The 9,725-nt window shown below is 41.4% G+C and overlaps 1 protein-coding gene across 1 annotated transcript; it reads right to left on the minus strand.

The window, feature by feature from the left end:
* Positions 1–1,931: 1,931 nt before the first annotated feature.
* Positions 1,932–9,567, minus strand: CCDC43 (coiled-coil domain containing 43). The gene is made up of 5 exons (XM_037162179.2): positions 9,295–9,567; positions 7,690–7,777; positions 6,101–6,236; positions 4,748–4,806; positions 1,932–3,496 (listed from the first exon to the last, which is right to left on the minus strand). The coding sequence occupies exons 1-5, from the start codon at positions 9,496–9,498 to the stop codon at positions 3,309–3,311; spliced, it is 675 nt and encodes a 224-aa protein (XP_037018074.2). The 5' UTR covers positions 9,499–9,567; the 3' UTR covers positions 1,932–3,308.
* Between the last annotated feature and the right edge of the window lie 158 nt (positions 9,568–9,725).

Below are 9,725 nucleotides of genomic sequence, written 5' to 3' on the forward strand. Positions count from 1 at the left end.
ATACCTAGGAAACAAAGGAAAATAAGAATGAACCCAATATTCATGTAAAATTTTAATATTTAAAATACTACCATATTTATAATTTGAAATCTTAGTGCCTAAGGAGGGAAATGCATCTGATTCTCCTAAATTAGTGATAAAAGTGCCAGTGTAAAAACCATGCAAGTTACTGAATATAAAACCTGTTCAAATCATTTGTGTATATTCTTAAAATTTAATTATACTATCAATTATTAAATACTTCCAATTTTAAAGTATTTAAATTGAATCGAAACAAAACATTTCCTTTATCTGGATCTTTTAGATTTGATGCACAGTAACTAAAATAATGACTATTGTCTTAATACCCTTAGTTTGTTGCCTTTTATGAGGGTATCACGAAGTTTTAAAATGTATTTTTTAAGGTTAATCTTCAGTTTAGTTTGCAAGTGGTTAGTGTACATTTTGTGTAGTTGTGTTCATGAGTTTGCTTCTGTATTTTTTTAAAGTGCTCTTGAAAGCTTGGCTTTTTCTGTTTCTCATCACTTAATATCTTTGTATGGAACCCAAGTAATTTATTCATTAATATGAAATGTTGATATTATGTGACTCAGATCTTGGGTTTTTACATTTCTAGCATGAGTTAAACTATGATATAATGTACTTATGAAATTTAATTGAACTATCCTTGACTATAAACACTGATGTTTTAAATGTTGGTGTTTTTCCTAGTTTTAGAAATCCTGGTATAAAAAAAGAGTGTAATCACACCAGATAAATTTTTTTTAGATGATGTGCGGAAGAAACTGATTGAGAATTCAGGAGTAACTGTGGGGAGAAACATTTTGATCACTGATATGCCTTAGAACTACCAAATGAATTACATTGAAGGTAGTCAAATAAAATTGATCACCCCACCAGTCACTGCATAGAAAGTGGTTAAGTTTGACATAAGACATGTTGGATGTTATAAAAAAACAAATATTGTACTAATTTAGTCTCTCAAAACAAAATAAATTATTCTGTTGAAAATACCTAGTTTTGTTTTTTGCATTTGTCAGAAAACCAAGCAAATTTCATTTAACTGATAAAAACTGGTGCTAAGTTTTAAATTTCATTTCTATTAACACATAATAATGTTGATAGATAAACCAGTACCATTCTGGTTATCTTTGGATATAAACTTCCTCCTTTAAAAATGAAATTTTGCTCTGCCTTTATGCTAATCCAGGCAAGCTAAGGTCATAATTCTGGGGAAGGTTTTACATGACAGTGGTCAGAAATGAAATATTAGTTTATTAACAAAAACCAAACACAAAAATTCTTTGAAATTTTGTTGTCACCCTATAGATAATTCTCCACTTAGTTGGTTGTCCCTTTTTAGTAGCACCTGATTTAGTAGCACCTGAGTTAAGTGAATAACCTTACTCAAAGCCAAATTAGCTGATTCTTTTTTTCTGTTTAAACATTAATTCCAGTGTACACTTAACTAACATACATAATAGAGTCCCAGAAGAAAAAATTAACCGTTAGAGCAGATTAAAACAAGTAGCCTTAAGGGGTCTATGGTTATACCCCAACATTGCTGCAGAGACTCAAGTCAAGGTAAGAATAAATAAAATATCCAAAATAGGGATTTTACTAAGACTTTCTCATATGCTATCCATAGACAGACTGTTGCTACAGCCACATAAAGCTCTAAGACTCCAATAGTACTTCAAAGCCAATTCACTGAGTTCTCAGAAAACAAAGGTAATCTTTCTAATACCCAACCTCACAGAAAGGAAAACTGAGGCAGACAATTTTTGGATTTCAGGGAGAAGTTCTACTGGTAGAGATATTGGGGCTAAGCAAAACAAAGCATCAAGTAAAATTCAACACTGCTAAGTGACTATCCACACAGAATTCATTTCCATGGGTAGCTGGAAGGAATCACAGTAAATCAGAAGACACTGATTTAAATAAAGTTTATTTTTTAAAAAGTTATATTGTTTAAAATTTTGCCAGTGCCACGGTTATAGGAGTGTACAGAGGTAACACATTTTTTCCTTAACCATGCTGCTTTTTACCTGCTGCACAAAGGTTAAAACTTTTGTTAATCTTCATGGTATAAAACAGAGGTCAGCAAACTTTTTCTTCAGAGGGCCAGGTACTAAATATTTTAGGCTTTACAAGCCACATAAGGTCTCTGTCACGATCTTTAACAACTCATTAAAAATGTAAAACCCACTGTTCACTTGTACCATACAAAAATGGGCGGGGCCAAATTTGTCTCGCAGGCAGTAGTTTGCTGACCCCTGGTATAAAAGAGCTACTTTGTCTTGTCAGAGAAATTGCTCTCTTCGGGCTTCTTGACAGTCTGCTGCCTGAAGAAGAGAAAGGCCTTATTTAAAAATTGAATGTAGCTTGTAACAGGTAGAAATAGAGAGTTCCTGCTCACTTTGGACTCTCCCAAGCAAATTTCCCATTCACTCAATTTGTTGAGCACCTACTATGTACACTCTTAAATATCTTTGTGTTAGCAGAGATTTCCAGTGTTTCGTCCTTAAAAGGTGTTTCCTCTTCTTTCTCTAAACCTATAATTATCAGGTCTTCATACTCTAATGTTTTAGGGCAAACCAGGATTAAAATCTACTAGCAATCAAGAGGAATCTAACAATGATATCCTTGCACACAATACTGATACATCCTCCTTAAAATCACAACCTAGATCAGGAAAAATGTTAACGATCTCTACTTTAAAAAGATACTTCCTTTCCTCCCATAGGCTGAATGCTTTTTAAAAAACAGTTCTCAAATCCAGAATACCCATCAGATAATTCCTTCTCTTTTTCCTAGTTGGTTGCCATGCAACATATCTGGATCTGGGCAGGGCTCATTAGCTTTCTATTTGAGTCCGAAAACAATACATTTAGGGGTGAATAGTATTCCTGAAGCAATTTACACTCCCAAATTTCATCTCAGGGAAGGAGTGGTTGGTCATGTGTCTGTTCCTTCAGAATATTCCAACTGCTTATCCAAGGTGAGGGAAGACTTTTGAAAGCAGCCAAAAGGAGCACAGGACTTGGGCACTAAAATATAAATGTCGCCCCTGTTCCAGATCTTTGGTACAGGTATTAGCTACAACAATCCGATTACCCACACAACAGAGACATGGCACATTTTGTAATTAGAAGTGTTTGTGATTTTCCTTTCAACCACGTAAACAAAAGGGGAAATCCCTGGGGAAACCAATTCGCAATGTTCTCTCATTTCTCTTAAATACACACGTGCACAACCGGTTCTTCCTCTGATCAGTTCACGAGGAGAAAGCGTAGAGTTGATTAGGGTTATCGCTTTCGCTCCCCTCTTTGTGTCCTTTTCTTTTCCTTTTCCTTGCGCTCCTGCTTGGCTAGTTTGTCCCTCTCCCTCTGCAGCTTGTCCTGTTCCTTCTTCCTTTGGGACTCATCCCGAAGCAAGTCCCGCTCCAGTTTTCGGGCATTGAGGACATCTTCCACATTGGTATTTCGGAACAGAACTACAAAGAGTTAAGGAGTTAGGGTCGGGGTAAGTAACACAGGCCCAGCTACTGCTCTCTCTGAATTCTCACTGTCCATTCTCTACATGCTGAGTCTCTATCTATTCCTAATTTAAAAAAAGAAAAGAATCCTTATGTTTACCTTTGGTCTAATGGGAAATCCTAAAACTACCATTACACAATACATAATGGTAGAATAAATCTCAGGATAAAAATCTTGTTCACATTTAACTGAGTTAATGAAAATAAAATTTCACTCTAGAATAAGTACTTACATCGTTCAACAGCAGAATATTGTTGGAGTATCTATCCTAGTTTTAGTGAACAGAGTATTCATATAAGTGGCAAAATTTTTAGGTGCTTGGCACTGCTAAAATGCTTGGAAGAGTAAAGTTGGTTAATCTGACCGTATCAATTTCTTTTCCTAGACCACTAAAAGCTTTAGTGAAACAATGTTCTAGTAACAAACTCTGAATTTATCAAATAGTAAATTTAGCCAGTTAGAAAATACCCAGCCAAAAACTTAACCCCTCATTTCTTACGACTTTAAAAACACAACCTGCTCCTACCAAATAAACTCCTCTCTGCTCTTAAAGTGCAGCTTTCTTCTGCTTCAGTGCTTTCAAATTCTTCCTGAAATAAACCCTCCCCCAGATAATTCACCATATTTCTCACCTTTACAAAGGGGGATTTCTAAATCCACTTTTTCTGGAAGCTTCTCCTAAGTGATTCTGTTGGTGGGGGCTTTCCTCAGCACATGTGTCAATCTGTCCATACAGGGGTGGGCAAATGTAAGTTTACAGTTGTCATACAAATAATACAATAATTAATAAATAATACAAGAATAAACTTTTGTATACTCACAACTGTAAACCTACTTTGGCCCACCCCTGTATTTTTAGCTTCAAAGTACTCTGTGTTCTCTTTCCAACAAATTGTAAGGTCTTTGAGGACAAAGAACAAAACTGCAGTACCACTGCAATTGCTTCCACAGCACGGGTTTTTATTTTCCCTTAGAAACCTTTCCTCTAAGCTAACCCCTTTATAGTACAGGTTAACATGTCCTCTCTGGGGGAAGTTCCGGCTCGGCTGACCACCTGGGGCTGTCCCCGACATGGGGCTTGCAGTGCTGGCCGGACAGGCAGGCGCTCTGGAGGCAGAGGGAGCCCATGGCAATAACAGCAAAATAAAAACTGAGCCTTGAGAGGATTCTGGGAAGAAGCACATGGGGACAGACACAGAGAAGGATACGTTTGTCAGAACCAATGTTCATTGTGGTGGCACCTGAGTCACCCTTCTCCTCTGCTTCAGTAAGTGATGTTAAGGAAAGTCGAATGAACCGAAGTCAGTGCATCCAAACCCAACATCGGAAAACATTCGATAAACGGATGGGTAGGAAAGGCACAGTGCACAGAAGGACGCTGTCGGGGACGTGGCAGTAAACCCAGGAGAGTCATCTTCAAGGGACTCAACTTGGGGAAGGGTGTTCAGAGCTTCTGTGAGATCCTTACCCCTTAGAGGATAAAGGGAACCTGGAGCTGGTCCTGGGGCACTGCCGCGTTACCTGGAAGCCAAGAGGTAGTGAGATGACCTCAGAAACAGTGGTTCGCAAAGTCTGGCCTCCAGAACACTCTGGGAACTTGTCAGACATGCACATTCTCGGGCCTTGTCCTGGACGTACTAAATCAGAAACGCCGGGAGGCAGAGCTCGGCGATCTGTGTTTTAACGAGTCCCCCAGAGAACTACTGCTTAAAACACTCTTTTCTAGCCCAAGAAATGAGATTTCATAATTGCAGCCATAGCTCTGCCAACCCTAGCAAGAAAAGTCATGAGCAAAACTTACAAGAGAAGCTGGTCTGAAAGAGCCTAAGCATTCTTTTTGGAACTCACTAGACAGCTGACATTTCTGCTGTAATGTCCATGCCCTTCGGGGCGGCTCAGTAAACCAAGCATTTCCTAAACAAATGTCAAAGTCACAAGGAGCCAAACCTGCTCCTACCAGCAACATTTGCTTTTCAACCAGGTCCCCCTCAAATTGCAGATTTATCCTGGGTTATTTGGGGTTCAGTCTCACTTTTAATTATGGGGTCAAAAGAATATTTTTTTAAAAGACTCAAACAAAACTGCTCCAAATTTGGGAACACTTCACCCAAACATACCCAGGTTCTAATCCTGGTTTTGCCACTAATTATATGAATGTTTCTAATCACCAATTCATCTCTTGGTGCCTCAATTTCCTTATAAACGGGGAAAGGATATAGAGATGTATTACACGTGACACGACACTGCACAGAAAGGTAAAGAACCACAGCTACATCTTATTTTCCAAAAAGACAACAGGAATGGTGCATTATTAAGGCATTATTTGTTTCACACTGAAGTTTTCAGGAACATTCTTGATTATGTGTTGAGAAATGTAAGTCTAGTATCAACTATTCCAACTGAGTTCCTCACACCCCCGGAAGGCCACGAGCACCGCCATTTCAGAGAGCATTAAGCTATGGGGTGGGGGTGGGGGGGCACCTTCCCTAAGCTCACTGTGAACCAGCCAGTGCTTCTGGCTTGAGCCTCTGGAAATGGAGCTGAGGCTCTGAAAAGGATATTCCTCTTCATCTGTCACATCGGCGTACTGCGCCAGGAGGGCAGCCTTTCTCTGCTTCTCCTCTTCTGACACCATCCTGGGCTTCACCACAATCTGGGCCTGTTTCTCAATGAGGGTAGCAATGGCCTGTACTTCGTCTGGGAGGTGGTGGAAGGGGAGAGAGGGACGACAAGGTTGTATGTGAGAGAAAACAAGCTCACGAAACCACTAGTCCACCCAGGCAGTGTTTGGAGTAAAGGCCCCGGCATCTTAGACTCCTTAGACCCTGGGTTCAAAGGAGGTGCCAAAGGCAGAGAGAGGCCATGCGGGCCAGGCTCTAGGGCTTGTATCCATCTTCGATCAAAGCAGCCCTGCTTTTACTTGTTTTATGCACTGAAGTTCTGCTGCTTTCAAGAGGTTGAAAAGCACTGCGTTAGAACTGCAGAAAATTAAGCCTCCAAACATGCAACTTTCTCCCCTCTCAACACAGAAACCTACGGAGGATGCTGAAATCCACTTACGCTGGTCTTTTCGTGTTGATAATTATGCCAGGTGAAATTCTTAAATTCTTTTTTAAAGATTTTATTTATTTATTTTTAGAGAGAGGAAGGGAGGAAGAGAGAGAGGGAGAGAAACATCAATGTGTGGTTGCCTCTTGCACACCCCCCACCAGGGACCTGGCCTGGGAACGGAACTGGTGACCCTTTAGTTCACAGTCCAGCACTCAATGCACTGAGCCACACCAGCCAGGGCAAAATTCTTAAATTATTTTAAAATAAAACCAACTATTGAGTTCTCCATTCCCAAAGAAAAAGGCAATAGTGTCAAGTAGTGGTTCTCACGCGTGGCTACATATTAGAATCACCTGGGGGAGGTCCCCCCCCCCCCCCCCCCCCCGCCAATTCTCGCCAAGGTAATGTTTATTGACTTTAAAGAGACAAAAGGAGAGAAAGAGAGAGAAAAACATCAATCAGTCGCCTCCTGTATTTGCATCCTGACTGGGGATCAAACCTTTTGCTATAAGGGATGATGCTCCAACCAACAGAGTCACCTGGGCCTCAACCCCAAAGATGTTTATATAACTGGACCATGGTATGACCCCGGGCACTATCATTTTTTAAAGTAAATCAAATGATGTTAAAATAGACTCTATTTTAAGTCTGGCTTTAGTGGGTTGAGTTTTCTGCATCCTAATGGTGAGTATATTCACTTACTTCTCTTTCATTTTAAAGGGTGAAGGGTTTAGCTGATCAAAGCAAAAAACTAATCACACTTTATGTTATGAAATGTACAAAAAAGGCAGAAAGTGAGAAAGTACAGTTCACCCTAAACCTGCAATACAAGTGTACAAAAAGCAGTGGAAAGCAGATGAAAAAGAAAAAAAGCAAAAATCACAATGTAGATAACTGTGGTCAGCTGAACTGAAAAAGTCAAAAGGAAAAGGGAAATCAACATTCAGTTAAAAAGTTAAAGCTGCAAGGTGTTTGCCAGCTTAAACTACTTTAGGGAAAATGAACACCTGACAAAGAAAACCCAAAACTCCCCAACAGCCGCACAGTAAAGTTCACTGGAAAAGGCAACGGAGGTTACACATCAGAACTCCAACTCTACCTTCTCTTTTCACTTTGGTGACAACATTCTGAGTTTCTGACCATCGTTCCACAATCTCCTTGCAGATGTTGAGGAGGGAATCTTCTTCCTGGTTGGAAAAGTAGACCAATTACTTAATTTCCTAGAGAACCCTCAACGTGAACAAAGCCTATGCAGAGGACACAGGCAATGATGAGAAAAAACCACAAGGAGTGTTGGGAGCCACAGGACAGAGCGTATGTTTCTCTTCCGAGGCTCTGGACACAGAAGTAATCCTGTGAGTGAGTCCCGGAATCCACATCTGCTAGGTCAAGGGCACCTACTCCATCCTGTCAAGATCCAAGGGAAAGGATTCCGACCAACTCAGAGCCATTTTCCTCATTCTTCTGGAGCAAAAACCCTTCTCCTCTATGAAGTCTTCTTCGGCCAATACACTCGACACAGTACATTCCCTAAGGTTTATCACTTTCATGCCAAGACACTGTTAACAGTCCAACTCAAATTCATGCCTGTGTTTATCAACAGACATAGGGTTCCAAATGATGACATCATGAAGAAAACAGGTCAAGGGGCTGGCACCAGTGGGGACCTAAGTTACTTCAACTTCTTTTTCAGAGTCTTTAGAAACTTTTTATTTCCAGCTGGAAATAAAAACTAACTTCAATTGCTGGCCTCCTACGCTTTCCCTCTAAATCCTACAGTGTCAGGGTCCAGGGGAAACAACTTGCTCCACTGTTGTTTCCACTGAACTGACGAGCTGCACTGCCAGCTGGGCTAAGGCTTTCCCAAATATAGGTCAGTCTCCGCGGGGACCCTTGCCAGGAGGTCCTGCGACAGCTGCACCAGTGTCATATTTCAACCACGTGCCCAATAGATAAACTACCCTTTCACCAGGTAACTATTAGTGGAAATGAAGGCAGCAAAAAGGATCAGGAAAAGCGGACAATTTGGCGGCTTACTACTCAAACACAGATTAAAGTACACATTTCTGAATTCTTGAAATTGACTCTAGGAGGCTAAGTGCTAAGTTTATCGTTCTTCTTAAAAACTCTGATATCTTATTTCTACTACTTCGACCCCCTACACACACACAACAATGATTACTACATTTCTAAATACTTATAAAGGAAAAAAGCACAATATTTGGTTCAGTTCTGCTCAAGCATGAAAAGACCTCTAAGGTGAGCTTACCTATTTTGGACTTCCACCTCCCAAATAGGAACCGAGAAGCTTTTGTCATGGGACAGTCTGGGCACTGCCTGTTTTGTCAAGGGACAGTCTGGGACACAGATATCCCAGAGCACTCAATTCCCCCCTCTGAACACTGTCAACGGATGGCAATGAAATTGGTCGTTTGACCTTTATGGTAAAATTCTCACTTAAGACATTTCAGCGCCATCCACAGGAATCCGCGAGAGCCTCTTCCCCAAGAATAAGCGAAAGCCATTCCTCTCTATTCAACCTACAAACCTTTCTGGTTCCCTTTCCCCACGGCCCAGAACTCAGAAGAGTATTCTTCTCCCAGGTGATACCACTAATCCTCTGGGACGCTGAGTAGGGGAACAGGGATACAAAGTATTGACAAGGGCTGGCAAGAGGCTGAAGAAATGAGTTCGGGCTTCTCACCAGGAAAGCAGAGAGAATACCCTGCAGAGCGTCCAGCTTCTCTTCTTCCTCCTCCTCCTGCAGAACACCCAGAATGTAGGCACCATAAACAGCTCGGTCCACTCCCAGCGCCTCCAACCGTCCGTCTAGCCACGAGCCAAAGCCGCTGCCCTCGCCATCGCCTTCGCCGGAGGAAGGTGCTTCCACTTCACTGGGCGCCGCCATCTTGGGGTCAGGGTCCTGCCAGCCCCTAGGGTGCCTACCGCGTTGCCTGACGGGCCGCGACGCGGACCCACTGCGCAAGCTCAGAGAGGAAACAGACGCCTCGGAGCGGCGGACGTAGAACTCCGAAAATCTACCGTGGCTTTCTTATAACTGCTTAGTTGAGCGCGCCTAGGCGTGCGCTCGGTCACGTGGCCTCTCAGAATCCTGGCAGACTTTATTTACAGTTG

This window comes from Artibeus jamaicensis, unplaced genomic scaffold, assembly GCF_021234435.1.
Source record: "Artibeus jamaicensis isolate MK-2021 breed Jamaican fruit bat unplaced genomic scaffold, CSHL_Jam_final contig_2259, whole genome shotgun sequence".
In the NCBI taxonomy this organism is placed as follows: domain Eukaryota; kingdom Metazoa; phylum Chordata; class Mammalia; order Chiroptera; family Phyllostomidae; genus Artibeus; species Artibeus jamaicensis.

Coding starts and splice junctions, on each gene's coding strand:
- CCDC43 (XM_037162179.2), bottom strand. CDS start 9,498: ATGGCGGCGCCCAGTGAAGTGGAAGCACCTTCCTCCGGCGAAGGCGAT. Junction 7,778..9,294: donor GTATTCTCTCTGCTTTCCTG/GTGAGAAGCCCG, acceptor TTTTCCAACCAG/GAAGAAGATTCCCTCCTCAA. Junction 4,807..6,100: donor GATGTGACAGATGAAGAGGA/ATATCCTTTTCA, acceptor AACATCACTTAC/TGAAGCAGAGGAGAAGGGTG.